General features: G+C 41.0%; 1 protein-coding gene across 1 annotated transcript in view; it reads right to left on the bottom strand.

Moving 5' to 3' along the window:
* The window catches only part of C18H16orf78 (chromosome 18 C16orf78 homolog), a 34030-nt gene that overhangs the window by 14218 nt on the left and 7003 nt on the right, over positions 1–12809 (bottom strand). The window contains exons 2-3 of the mRNA XM_075536695.1: positions 9281–9376; positions 3291–3420 (exon numbers count right to left, since the gene is read on the bottom strand). Of these exons, the coding sequence (XP_075392810.1) occupies positions 3291–3420; positions 9281–9376 (226 nt within the window). The remainder of the gene's footprint in view (positions 1–3290; positions 3421–9280; positions 9377–12809) is intronic.

Here is a 12809-nt window from a genome sequence, read left to right as displayed (position 1 = left end):
TACTTGGTAAAGTGAAGGGGCAGCGAAAAAGAGGAAGGGCCCTTGCCAAGATAGATTTGCCCAGTGGCGGGAATAATGGAGCTCGAACATAATCATTCTGAGGGTGGTGTGGGCCAGGCATGCTTTGTTGTGTTGCACACAGGGTTGTTATGCGTTGGAACTGACTATAGCACCGACAACAACAATGTCCTAACATTCTTTACTTTAAAAATGTTCAGTGTTTTCTTTCTATTATCATTCCTTAGCTATTTTAAAAGTACGTTCTCTATTCAGAGGATGAATTCTAACTGCTGTCCTAAATTAATCTAAGTACATCTTATTTGGTTTTTTCTCCAGTTCTTAAAGAGATATATTAGAATCTCCCACTATAACTGTGTTATTTTAATCATATTATCCTTTAATCATATTTCTTCTCTTATTATTTAGCGACTGTACTTTTGTGCATATACGTTTATCATTATATTTTCTTCTCTTTTTTTCAGGAACTTTGGTGGTGCATTGGGTTACATATTGGGCTGCTAACAACAAGGTCAGCAGTTCAAAGCTGCCAGGTGCTCTGAGAGAGAAAGATGATACTTCCTACTCCTGAGTTGCAGTTTTGGAAACCTACAGGGGTAATTTTACCCTGTCCTATGGGGTTTCTATGACTCAATAGTGAGATTATTTTTATTATTTAAAAATTTTAAGCATCCTCCTATATCTTATGTGTTTCTTTTAGTCTTAATTCCACCTCATCTGATATAAATGTTGTCAATAGAAATATAATTTCATTTCCAGTTCCTTAGTATCTATTTGTCTATCTCTATTTTCAACCTTTCTATTTAACTTAGTTTTAAATGTATATCTAGATTTTGCCTTTGACACTGCCTATTTCCTTATGTGTGTCTCTATATAATCTTGCATTAGTATCACACCTAACAACAGTGTAGCAGCACATTGACAGGGAGCTGCCAGAGGTCAAGGCCAAAGTCAGAAGAGGATGTAAAACAAGGGATGTATTTTCTGATATCAGATGGATCTTGGATGAAATCAGAGTGTGTCAGTCTGGGTAGACTACAGAAACAAATCCATAGACACACATATGTTTATAAGAAAGAGATTTATATACAAGAGCATTGAATATTCAGAAAACATTACAGTCCAGTTCAGATAAAGTCCCTAAGTCTGATAACAGCCCATATGTCCAGATACCAATCTATAAAGTCCTCTTCAGACTCACAAAACACATGCAATGATGCCAAATATAGAAGATCACAGGCCAATGGGTAGAAAGTCTTTGGATCCAGTGGCACTGGAACTATCTAAGCACTGTAAGGGTCTCTGCATGACTTCTCCAGCACCCAGGGCTGCATCAGGGTGGGTCCATGTATCTTGTCAGCTGGTATGTCTCCCAGGGTGTGAGCCGAGAGTCTCCACCTCCAAGAAGGAAACACCAGAATTCCCAGAATCCTTAGGGGAAGGCTATGTCCACAGAGAAACCTCGTTGGCTATGACCTGATTGACAGACTAGACTCCACCTCTACATGCTTAATCCTTAAATTGACAATTATATCACTACTACACAGAGAATACCAGAAGTTTACTTGTGTTTGATTAACTATACAAAGGTATCTGACTGTGTAGGTCATAACAAGTGGACAGTCTTGAGAACATGCACATGGATCAAGAGACATTTGTGTGAACAGAACAAGGAGATAATGAATGGTTTAAAATCAAGCAAGGTGTACATTAGGGTTGCATTCTCTCACTATTCTAAGCAAATCATCAGAGAAGCTGGATTATATGAAGAAGACAGGATTGGAGGCTTACTAACAACCTGAGGTATGCAGATGATATAACCTTGCTTGTTGAAAGTGAGGAGGACTTGAAGCATTTTTCTGATGAAGTTCAAGGATTATAGCCTTCAGTATGGATTATGATTCAAGGCAAAACCCAAATCCTCACAACTGGATTATCATAAATGGAGAAAAAATTGAAGTTGTCAAGGATTTCAAATTGCTTGGCTCCACAATCAATGCTCATTGAAGCAGCAATCAAGAGACGAAAAGATGTGCCGCAATGGGTAAACCAGCAGCACAAGACTTCTTTAGGGTGTTGAAAATCAGGGAAGTTACTTTGAGGATTAAAGTGTACATGACCCAAGTCATGGTATTTTTAAGTGCCTCAGATGCATGTGAACGTGGAACACTGAATAAGGAAGATGGAAGAATAATCGATCGATGCGTTTGAAGTGTGGGGCTGGAGAAGAATATTGAAAGTACCATAGACTGCCAAATGAACAAACAAATCTGCCCTGGAAGAATTACGACTCCTTAGAGGCAAAGGTGGTGAGAATTCATCTTACATACTTTGGGCATGTTATCAGGAGAGACCAGTCCCTGGAGAAAGACATCATTCTTGGGAAAGTAGAGGGACAGTGAAAAAGAGAAAGGTCCTTACCAAGGTATATTGACGTAGTGGCTGCAGGAATGCGTTCAAACATAAGAAAAAATTGGGGGGTGGGAGGTACAGGACTGTTCAGTGTTTCCTTGTGCCGTACCTCGGGTCACTGTGAGTTGGAACAGCCCCCACATCAGCAAAAATCCTGCAAAAGACTAGGCACAATCCTAATGGCGGATCTGATTTTCGAACATCCTGGGACAGCCCAGCAAAGAGGGTTAGCAAACATTTGACTGTAAGTAGCCACTTTCTAGTATTAGTGGACCACCTACTGGGTGTCAGGCATTGTGCTAAGTCTTTTACCTAAAAAGTCCCCTCTACTAATCTGTGAAGCAGAGGATGTCACTGCCCATTTTAGGGATGAGAACACTGAGCTGCAGAGTCTAGGGTTATCCTACACTGTTACAGAGTGGTCAAGGCAGAATTTAAACCCGGGAGCTCTAGGAACTTGGGATTTGGCACCACCTATGCCTGCTCTTTCCCATCTATGAGCAATCTTGGACTGACTTCAGTCTAATAGGCTCAATTACCTTCTGTAATTGATTTAGTCACAGATCAAATTAATTAGAATAATTCAGATCATTCAGAATGCTACCGGAATGGTTTCAGGAGCAGGAACGACTCACGCTGGCCCCAGGTGTTTGTTAAATCGTGGCACGCAGTCCAAGCGCACCCATCATCTCCTGGTGTGGTTCCTAAAAAGCCACCCACCACGAGTGGGAATTTGCTTCCAGTGGCCATGACTGAGCGATGTGGTGCTGCTTCCCTCTGAGCTAGCCGATTTCTGTTCCAATCGGAAGGCTACTCTGGAGGGTGATCCTGGTGTCTGAGGGCGGAGGCATTTCCCTTACCAGATTTCTTGGGGCTAGTCTTGACGTAGCTGCCTGGAACCATACTGAGGCGTTTTCCTTTTTGTTCCATTCCATAGAGTCTTCGGTACATGACAGCGTCTCCATCTTTCCTGGGGCCTTTTTGTGAGACCTTGGAGGGAAGCTGAGAGAAAATATGAGCTGCAGAGGTGGGATCTGATTTCTCTCACCTTTAAACAACTCGTTACCATGGAGATGACTCAGACTTAGAGTAGAACTGTGCTTCATAGGGTTTTCAAAGGCTGAATTTTTGAAAGCAAACCACCAAATCTTTCTTTTCTGAGGAACCTCTGGGTAGCCTTGAACCTGAAGCCTTTAGGTGAGCAGCTGAATGGGTTAACTGCACCATCCAGGATCTCCTCCATGACTCCTAGACTGAGCTATTTCAAGGGTTTGCTGAAGGGGCAGGCTAGTAGATCTCCCACCAGGAATGGGCAGAGTCTGCACTCTGGTGCTTGCTCTTCACTTTGATTTCTCTTCATCTCTCAGGAGGAGCACTCGGGAACACACACCTCAGAGTCAGGTTCAGATGTACCCCTGTGCTAGCTGAGTGACTGGGAAGCAGTTCACTGGGGGTGGGTTTCTTGTCTGGGAAATGGCAGTCCTGAGTGTTTTTCTGGAAGAGAGGTGAGAAGGTAAGACAGAGAATTTGCGAAGAACAAAACTCCCCCGGGGATGCAGTTCTCACTGGGCTAGGGAAGTTTTCTGAGTGCTAGAATGATGTGATTTATTTGAGGGGTAGTGTGAGACAGAAGTGGAATTGAGACCTTTAAATTAAAAAAATAGAATGAAAAAGAAAAAAAGAACTATACTACACAGAGTGAATCCTAATGTTAACTAAGGGTTTTAGTTAATAATTAATTATAAAGTATCAATGTGGGTGCATCAATGGTTTAAAAAATGGACAAAAGAAATATAACATGTTAATAGAAAGTATGTGTCTGGGGATAGGATGTACATGGGAACCCTATTTTCTATATAAATATTCTGTAAAACTGCCCTTAAATAGCCTATGATTTAGGAACGTAAGAAGTAGCGTAGTTAGGCTGTTGTTATGATAGATAGAAATCTGGAGAAAATTATCATAGATACAGATCACGTCTGATTGTCAAGCAAACAACTCCCTTAATCTTATTGCTACTATTGTCCCAGAACTACTAAAGAAAATAACCTCACTTTGATGTTTATAAAGGTGTTCGTACAACTATTTTTAAAAAGTAGGCGATGGGGATGAACCTTGAAAAAATTACGCTGAATGAAATCAGTTAGTCACAAATAGTCACATAAAATTATCTCATGTGTACGAAATTATAGAATAAGCAAACGCATAGACATCTATTTATTAATGGATTCCAGCTAAGTAGGCGGGAATATGGCTGCAACCATTCAGATTTTGAGTCAGCATGTTTAAGGAGAACCAGTCTTGCCTAGTTCTTCATCTAGTTTGCCAATGTTCTTCAACTGCATGCCTTAGCTATTTTCCCAGGGTTCAATCTAGTCTGCTGTTGTTTGGTGCTGCTGAGTGACTCATAGGAGCCTTCTATATACGTTCGTTACCCAGCGTGTCTGGTCCTGCACCATCCTCATAATCATTGCCAAGTTTAAGGCCACTGATGCAGCCACTGTGACCGCCTAGCTCGGTGAAGAAGGTCTTCTTTTTCTCTGACCCTCTAACATTACTAAGCATAACTCTTTTATCCAGGGACTGGTCTCTCTTGATAACATGTCCAAAGTACGTGAGATGAAGTCTCACTATCATTGTTTTGTAAGGAGCATTCTGGCTGTACTTCTCCTAAGACAGGTTTATTTATTCTTCTGGCAGTCCACATTATTTTCAATATTCTCCACCAACACCTAATTGAAATGCATTACTTCTGCCACATTGTTTCTTCTCCAACTTTCACATACCTCTGAGGTCATTGAAAATCCCATGACTTGTTTCAGGCTCATATTAGTCCTCAACATGGTATTACTACTCTTCCACATTTTAAAAAGATCTGTTTAGCATATTTGCTAAATGTCTTAACTTGCGCTTCCATGAGCATTTATTATGGGTCCAAAGAAAAAGAAATTCTTGACAACTTGATCTTTTCTCCATTTATCATGATTTCCCCATCACTTACTTGTCAGTTTTTCATACTGTGGTGGCTTTTGTGTTATTGTGATGCTAGAGGTCAACAAATTAAAACAAGTCCATGAGAGCCAAAATACAACCTTGAGTCTTTTCTACCTGACTTTTGAGAACATCTCAAGAACCAATTTGATTTACTGAACACTAATGACAGAAGACCTGATGAGGTGTGTGTGTGTGTGTGTGTGTGTGTGTGTGTGTGGTGATCTCAAGGACACCATTCATGAGAAAGCAAAAGGTCATTAAAAAGGTCAGGAAAGAATGAAAAGAGCAAAGTGGGTGTCAACAGAGACTCTGAAACTTGCTCTTCATCTTAGCAATGGAAGAACATGGAAGAAATGATTAAGTCAAAGAGCTGAGCAGAAAATTACAACGGGCCATCAGGAAGACAAAGTAAGGTAGTATAATACAATGTGAAAAGAACTAGAGTTAGAAAAGCTAAAATAAATAACACACTCAGGGTTTCTTAAAATGAGAAACTAAAGAAAAATTTCAAGCCTCAAATGGAAAGATTCTATAGGGAAAATATGGAACGATTCGGCACGACTCCAAAGAAGATGCAGATAATCCACAGAATTGCTGTGCTGAAAAGAACCAGTCGACATGCCAGCACTTTAGGAGGGAGCGTATGAGGAAGAACCAATGGTACTAAAGGAAGAAGTTCAAGCTGAACTGAAAAGATTAGCTCAAAACAGGACTCCAGGAATTGATGGAAACCTATTGAAATGTTTCAACTAACTGATGAAGCACTAGAAGTACTCACTCGTCTATGCCAGGAAATTTGGAAGACAGCTACTTGGCCAATTGAATGGAAGAGAGCCATATTTGTGCGCATTGCAAAGAGAGGTGATTCAACACAATGGTCAAACTATAGAATAATATCATGGATGTCACATGCAAGTAAAAGTCTGCTGCAGATCATCCAACAATGGTTGCAGCGGTACATTGACTAGGAGCTGTCAGAGGTTTAGGCCAGGTTCAGAAAGGGACATGGAACAAGGGCTGTCACTGCTGATGTCAGATGAAACTTTCCCTACAGCAGAGAATGCCAGAAGGATGTTTACTTGTGTTTTATTGACCATTCCAAGGCACTGGACTGTTTATGACAAACTATGAAGAGCCTTGGGAAGAGTGGGAACTACAGAACACTTCATTGTGCTCGTGTGGTACTTTTTTCATGGTTCCATAGGCAGCTGTGTAAATAGAACACGCGAATGCTGTTAAATTCAAACCAAGAAATGTGTTCCACAGGACTGTATTTCCTTACACACTCATTCAGTCTGTATAATGAGCAAATGATCGGGAAAGCTGCATGATATGAAGAAGAATGTGACATCAGGCTTGGAGGAAGGCTCATTAACAAACTGGTATGCAGATGACACAACTTTGCTTGCTGAAAGTGAGGAGGACTTGAAGCACTTGCTGATGAAGGTCAGGGAGTGCAGCCTTCAGTATGGATTATGACTCAATGTAAAGACCAATATTCTCACAACTGGATGATAGTAAATGGAGAAAAGATTGAAGTTGTGAAGGATTTCATCTTGCTTGGATCCACAATCAATGCCCTAATTCACAAGCAGCAGTCAGATGATGAAAAGATGTTTTGTATTGCTACATCTGTTGCACAAGGCCTCTTTAGTGTGCTGAAAAGCTGGGAAGTTACTTTAAGGACCAACATGCACCTGACCCAAGTCATGGTATTTTCAATTGCCTCAGATGTATGTGAAAGTTGGACACTGAATAAAGACTGAAGAGTAATGGATGCATTTGAATTGTGGTCCTGGTGAAGAATATTGACTGTGCTATGAATTGCCAAAAGGACAAACAAATCTGTCTGGAAGATGTACAACCAGCGTGCTCTTGTAGCCAAGGATGGCGAGAACTCAGTTTGCATACTTTGGACATGTCAGGAGAGACAGTCCCTGGGAAAGGACATCGTGCTTGGTAAAGTATCAGGGCAACAAAAAAGAAGCCCTCAAAGAGACAGGTTGATAGAATGACTGCAACCATGTGCTCAAGCACAGGAACGATTGTGAGGATGGCGCAGGAACCAGGCAGTGCTTTGTTCGTTGTGCATAGGGTCACTCTCGGTCAGAACTGACTGGGGAACACCGGTTACAACATCATGATCTCTATCTGGTTGTGAGGGTTTTGGCTTTCTTTACATTGAGTTGCAGTCCCTGCTGAAAACTGTAGTCTCTGATTTTCATCAGCAAGTATTTTAAGTCCTCCTGGTTTTAAGCAAGATTGTGTCATCTGCACATTGCAGATTCTTAATAAGCTTTCCTCCATATCTAATGCTAGGTTCTTCTTTATGTAGTTCAGCTTCTTAGATTATTTGCTCAGCATCAAGATTGAATAAGTATGATGAAATGATACAATGCTGACACCTTTCCAACATTTAAACCATGGAGTATTCCCTTGTTCTATTCATGTAACTGTCTCTTGGTCTATGTGCAGGTTCTGCATGGACACAATAAAGTGTTCTGCAATTCCGATTTTTTAAATCCAATTTGTTAGAATCCACACAGTTCAATGCTTGTATAGTCAGTAAAACAAAAATAAAGATATTTCTGGTATTCCTTGCTTTCAGCAAAGATCCATCTGACATCAGAAACACCACATGCTCTTCTGAATCTAGCTTGAACTTCTGGCAACTCACTTTTATGTACTGCTTTTCGGTCACTTTTCTTTGGAATGAGTAAAAATATGGATGGATCTCTTCCAGTTAGTTGACCAGCCAGATGTCTTCCAAATTTATTGGCACAAATAAGTGAGTGCTTCCAGTGCTGCATTAGCAAATGGAAACATTTCAATTGGTCGTTCCATCAATTCCTGGAGACTTGCTTTTCATTAAAATCTTCTGTGCAATTTGGACTTCTTCCTTCAGCACATTGATTCTTGAAAAGGAATTTAGAATGTTAATTACCATTCAGATATTGTTTGAGGTTAACTTGACCTTCCTATTTTCCTGGTTATCTTATAAAGTCTTATAAGAAGTAGTCATTGCTATAGTAGACATCAAGATGGTTAATTATATTTAAGATGATGAATTATATAATTATGTTAATCATGTCCTATGATAATTTTGCAGTCTGTTATGTACCTAAAATCTAGATACCCCTGACATGTAGTGTATAACTGGTATTATTAGAAAAATAATATATACATTACTTGTAAACTGACATAAGTTAAGCATTCACTGAACAGCTTTTGTTGCTGATACATGCTTCATTAGCCTGGCTTCCTAATGAACAGCTTTTGTTTTTTCTGTGTTCCACTTAGTGTGGTTATTAATTGAGCTCAATTGCTCCAGGGTGCAAACCTGATATTGGTGGTAAAAGGAGGGAGGGGGGAAATGGAGACATAAATCTAGGGGACACAAACCTTCTGTTAAGAGTGGTGGGAATATTCAGGAACAGTTAATGGTGATGATTGAACGTTTAAAAGAAATCCACTGCCACTGAGTTGATTCCAACTCATAGTAGAACTTCCCTAGAGGATTCCAAGGCTGCAGTCTTCACAGACGTAGTCTGCTTTGCCTCCCGTGGAGCAGCTGATGGGTTTGGATTATGAACCTTTCAGCTAGCAGTCATGTTTTTAGGCACTTGGCATCACCAAGGCTCTTCTTGAACGGTACTTTAAGTACACGTGAAGATTACTGAACGAGCAAGCATTTCGTTATATATGTACTTATCAAAGACACACAATAAAGTGTCCAGACACTGTGAAGACACGAGTAGTACATTTTCTAAACATGGATAACTTAAACGGGCCTTGGAGGGAGGGTCTGCTCCATAACGAATACCAAGCGGGAGAAGAGTAGGCATGGGAAACGCACCTGGAAGTTCCTTCCTTGTTTTTTCAGGATGCCTTTTGATTTTCTTCTTGCTGTCCCAGTTGCTTTCAGGGTGACCTCAGGCTTTGGTTTGCTTTTCTGAAAAGACAAAGGAAGAGAGCTTGGTAGACACGTTGGAGGGCAGAGGCCCCTCAAGGACAGTCTGAACACCAGTTAAGGTGAAGACTTCCTGGTGAATGGGCGCCTCTCTCTCCCTTAGCTGATGCAACTACACTCTGGTTCATGTTCTCTCAACGTTCTTCGGCCCCCAATCAGCCTCTGGTGTCCAGAATGATCTTCTAAACCCTAGATCTCCTATGTCTTTTTCCATATCAAATCCATCATTAGTACTCTGCCACCTCCCATGTAAGGGCCCCGCTTTCCAGCCTGGAGGGAATTCTTTCCAAAACATTGCCAAATGGCCTGTGATAGGAGAGAGGGGAGGCCACTTCCAAGGATCAGGATTTTCCCACCTTCCCCTACACAATGGTCAGCCTTTCCTGGGGAGTCACTTAAGTAGACCCCCACTTGGAGAGAAGGTAATGTGTAAAATCTCTCACCTCAAACCAAAACAAAAATTCTTCAAGCAAACAAATTAAATTGGTAGTCTTGTGACTGAGGTAGTTAGTTTATTGTGCCAATCTGGCCGATAAACACAAGTGGGATTAATTGAAGGGTGGAGAAATAAATAGCTCGGTGAGCCTTGCCTTTCTTGTCTCTTGCTCTTTGATCATTGGATCAGTGTGCGGCTGCCTTGCTTGTTCTGTGCCTCGATTTGCAAGCTACACTACCTGTGGGACACCTAACCCGTGGACTGTGTCACTGTAATTGAGGTTCTTTCAAGACCTGCTTCGCCACACCATTGGAATTTACATCTCTTGAGCTGGGACTGTCAGGCCCTGTCATCTGGCTGACCGTTGGTGACCTGCCTTGCTGTTTGCTGCCTGTGCCCGGTGAGCCTGAATTGCTCTACAGAGGACTACCCAGCAGCCCTCAAGACTTGAAGGACTGTCGGTGCCTTACAGCTGTCTCACGGGAGTGAGTTGCACTGAGCCATTTGTACTACTTTATAATTTAATTAACTGTTTATGTTATCTATCTATCTGTATAAATATATATAAAACTATTAGCATTCTGGTTTTGTTTCTCTAGAGAACCCTGTCTAGCACAGTGACCAAGTGGATCTTAGGGCTTTCTCTGCTGCCAAATGGATCACAAAGGCCAAAGCCTTCTGGATATTGCCTAAGTTGTGCTGGATTTCTAGACTTGAATTTAGGAAACGGAAGAGAAGGTACAGGGGGTAGCCTGAGGGATGCAGAAAATTCTGCTCCCCCAATCATCTCCATAAAGGTTCTGCTTGCAACGTGCTATCGTCCAAGACTCGCCACAGAAACACCATCCTCTTAGGAAGGTCCTCATTAAAAAAATATTTTAGGTGATCATTTACACGACAAACTGTTTTCCCATTTAGCAATTCATGCACAAATTATTCTGTGACATTGGCTACAATCCCAATAATGTGTTAGCACTTTTACTGTTCCCCCCGTGCCCTATTTCAATCCATTCCGTTTTCGTGCCCCTCTTTGTCATCTCGTCTTTGCTTTGTGTTTACGGTTTGGTCTTGCGTAGTTGATGGCTTAAAGGCACACAGAGCTCACAGGTATTGTTGCTTATCTTATAGACCAATCTATTATTTGCCCGAGAGGTACCTGCTAGCAGTGGCTTCAGTTCCCGGTTAAGGGGGTCTCTAGGAACTAGAGGAACCCAAGGACCATCTTCCCAAGACGCCCCTTTAATCTGCTAGCAGAGTTCCTTTTTTTTTTCTCTATTTCTTTGATAAATTTGAGTCTTATTCTCCATTTTTCTCCCATTCTTACGTGGACCTTCTGTTACATCCCTGGTCAGAATGGCCCAAAGTGGTAGGTGACCACCAGTTTGTTCTGTTCTCAGGATAGAAAGTCTTGTGCTTGGTTTCCTCCACTCTCTTTTGCTCCAGATGGAAAGAAATCCGTATTTGTGGCTCAGACGGCCCCTTCAAAACTGTTAAGACTCAAGACACTATTCACCAAAGTAGGATGTAAAACATTATCTTATGAATGCAGTTATACCAATTAACTTAGTTGTTCCATGATTCTTAGCTTTTGAACTCTGTAAATCAGCACCATGAGGTATTTGGACATGTGTAGGTAGTTAGTCTTCATAACTGTGTGTTCTCTGTGCTTTAATGCATACATATATGAATTGCATACCAACATGATATATTATCACAAATATACATATATATGCATGTACTCCCATAAACCTTCCCATACACTTATAGCATACATATCTACCTATGTGACCACTCACTCATATCTTGCTTTTTATTATTGCTGCTATACAATCGTACAGTATAGCCTTTACTCTGTGTGTGTCTGTGTGTTGCTCTTGAGTTGGTTCTGACTTGCAGCAAGCGTACACGCAGCATGATGAAACCCTGTCTAGCCCTGCGGCATCTTCACAATTGTTGTTTGATCCCATTGCATCAGTCACTATCAATTCGTCACCTTGTGGGTTTCCTCTCTTTTGCTGATCATTTACTTTACCAAGCATGATGTCCTTCTCTAGGACTTTCTTGATAACATATCCATAGTACAAGAGCTGAAATCTTGCTATCTTTGCTTCCTAGGAGAATCCTGGTTGTGTTTCCTTTGAGTCAGATTTGTTGGATCTTCTGGAAGTTCATGGTATATTCTATCTTCTTTGCCAGTACCATAATTCAACTGCTTTAGCTTTGCTGTGGCCTTTACTATCCATTCTGCAGCTTTCACATGCATGTGAGATTAAATTTACCATGGCTTGCGTCAGGTGCACTTTCATGCTCCAAGCGACATTTTTACTTTTTTAAAACACCTTTTAAAATGTCTTTTATAGCAGATTTGTTCAATGCACTATGTCATTTGATTTATTGACTACTGCTTCCATGAGTGTTGATTGCGGATCCAGGTAACTTGACAAGTTGACAACGGATCCTTGACAACTTTATTCTTTCCCCTGTTTATAATGATGCTGATACTTGGTCTAGTTGTGAAGATTTTTGTTTCTTTATGCTAAAGTGTAATCCCTCCCGAGGAGTGTAGTCTTTGATCTTCACCAGTAAGTGCCCCCAGTCCTATTACATGTCAGCAAGCAAGGCTCTATGACCTGCATATGGCAGGTTGTTCGTGCGTCTTCCTCCAACACGCATGCTGTGTTCTTCAGAGTCCAGTTTCTCAGAGGTTTTGCTCAGCATGCAGATCGAATAAGTGTGATGAAGGAATACAGCCCATTCCCTGTTTTGAACCCACACAGTGGTCCTTGTTTTTTCTCAAATGACTGCCTCTTGGTCTATTTACAGATTCTGCCTGAGGACAATGAAATGTTCTGTAAATTCCATTCTTTACACAATTATCCATAAGTTTTTGTGATCCGCAAAATAATAATAAAAATAATCAGTAAAACAAGGTAAACTGCTTTCTAGTACTGCTTTCAGTCAAGACCCATCTCACATTAA

This window comes from Tenrec ecaudatus, chromosome 18 (genome assembly GCF_050624435.1).
Source record: "Tenrec ecaudatus isolate mTenEca1 chromosome 18, mTenEca1.hap1, whole genome shotgun sequence".
NCBI classification, from domain to species: domain Eukaryota; kingdom Metazoa; phylum Chordata; class Mammalia; order Afrosoricida; family Tenrecidae; genus Tenrec; species Tenrec ecaudatus.
This window is presented reverse-complemented; position numbering and strand designations above follow the sequence as displayed.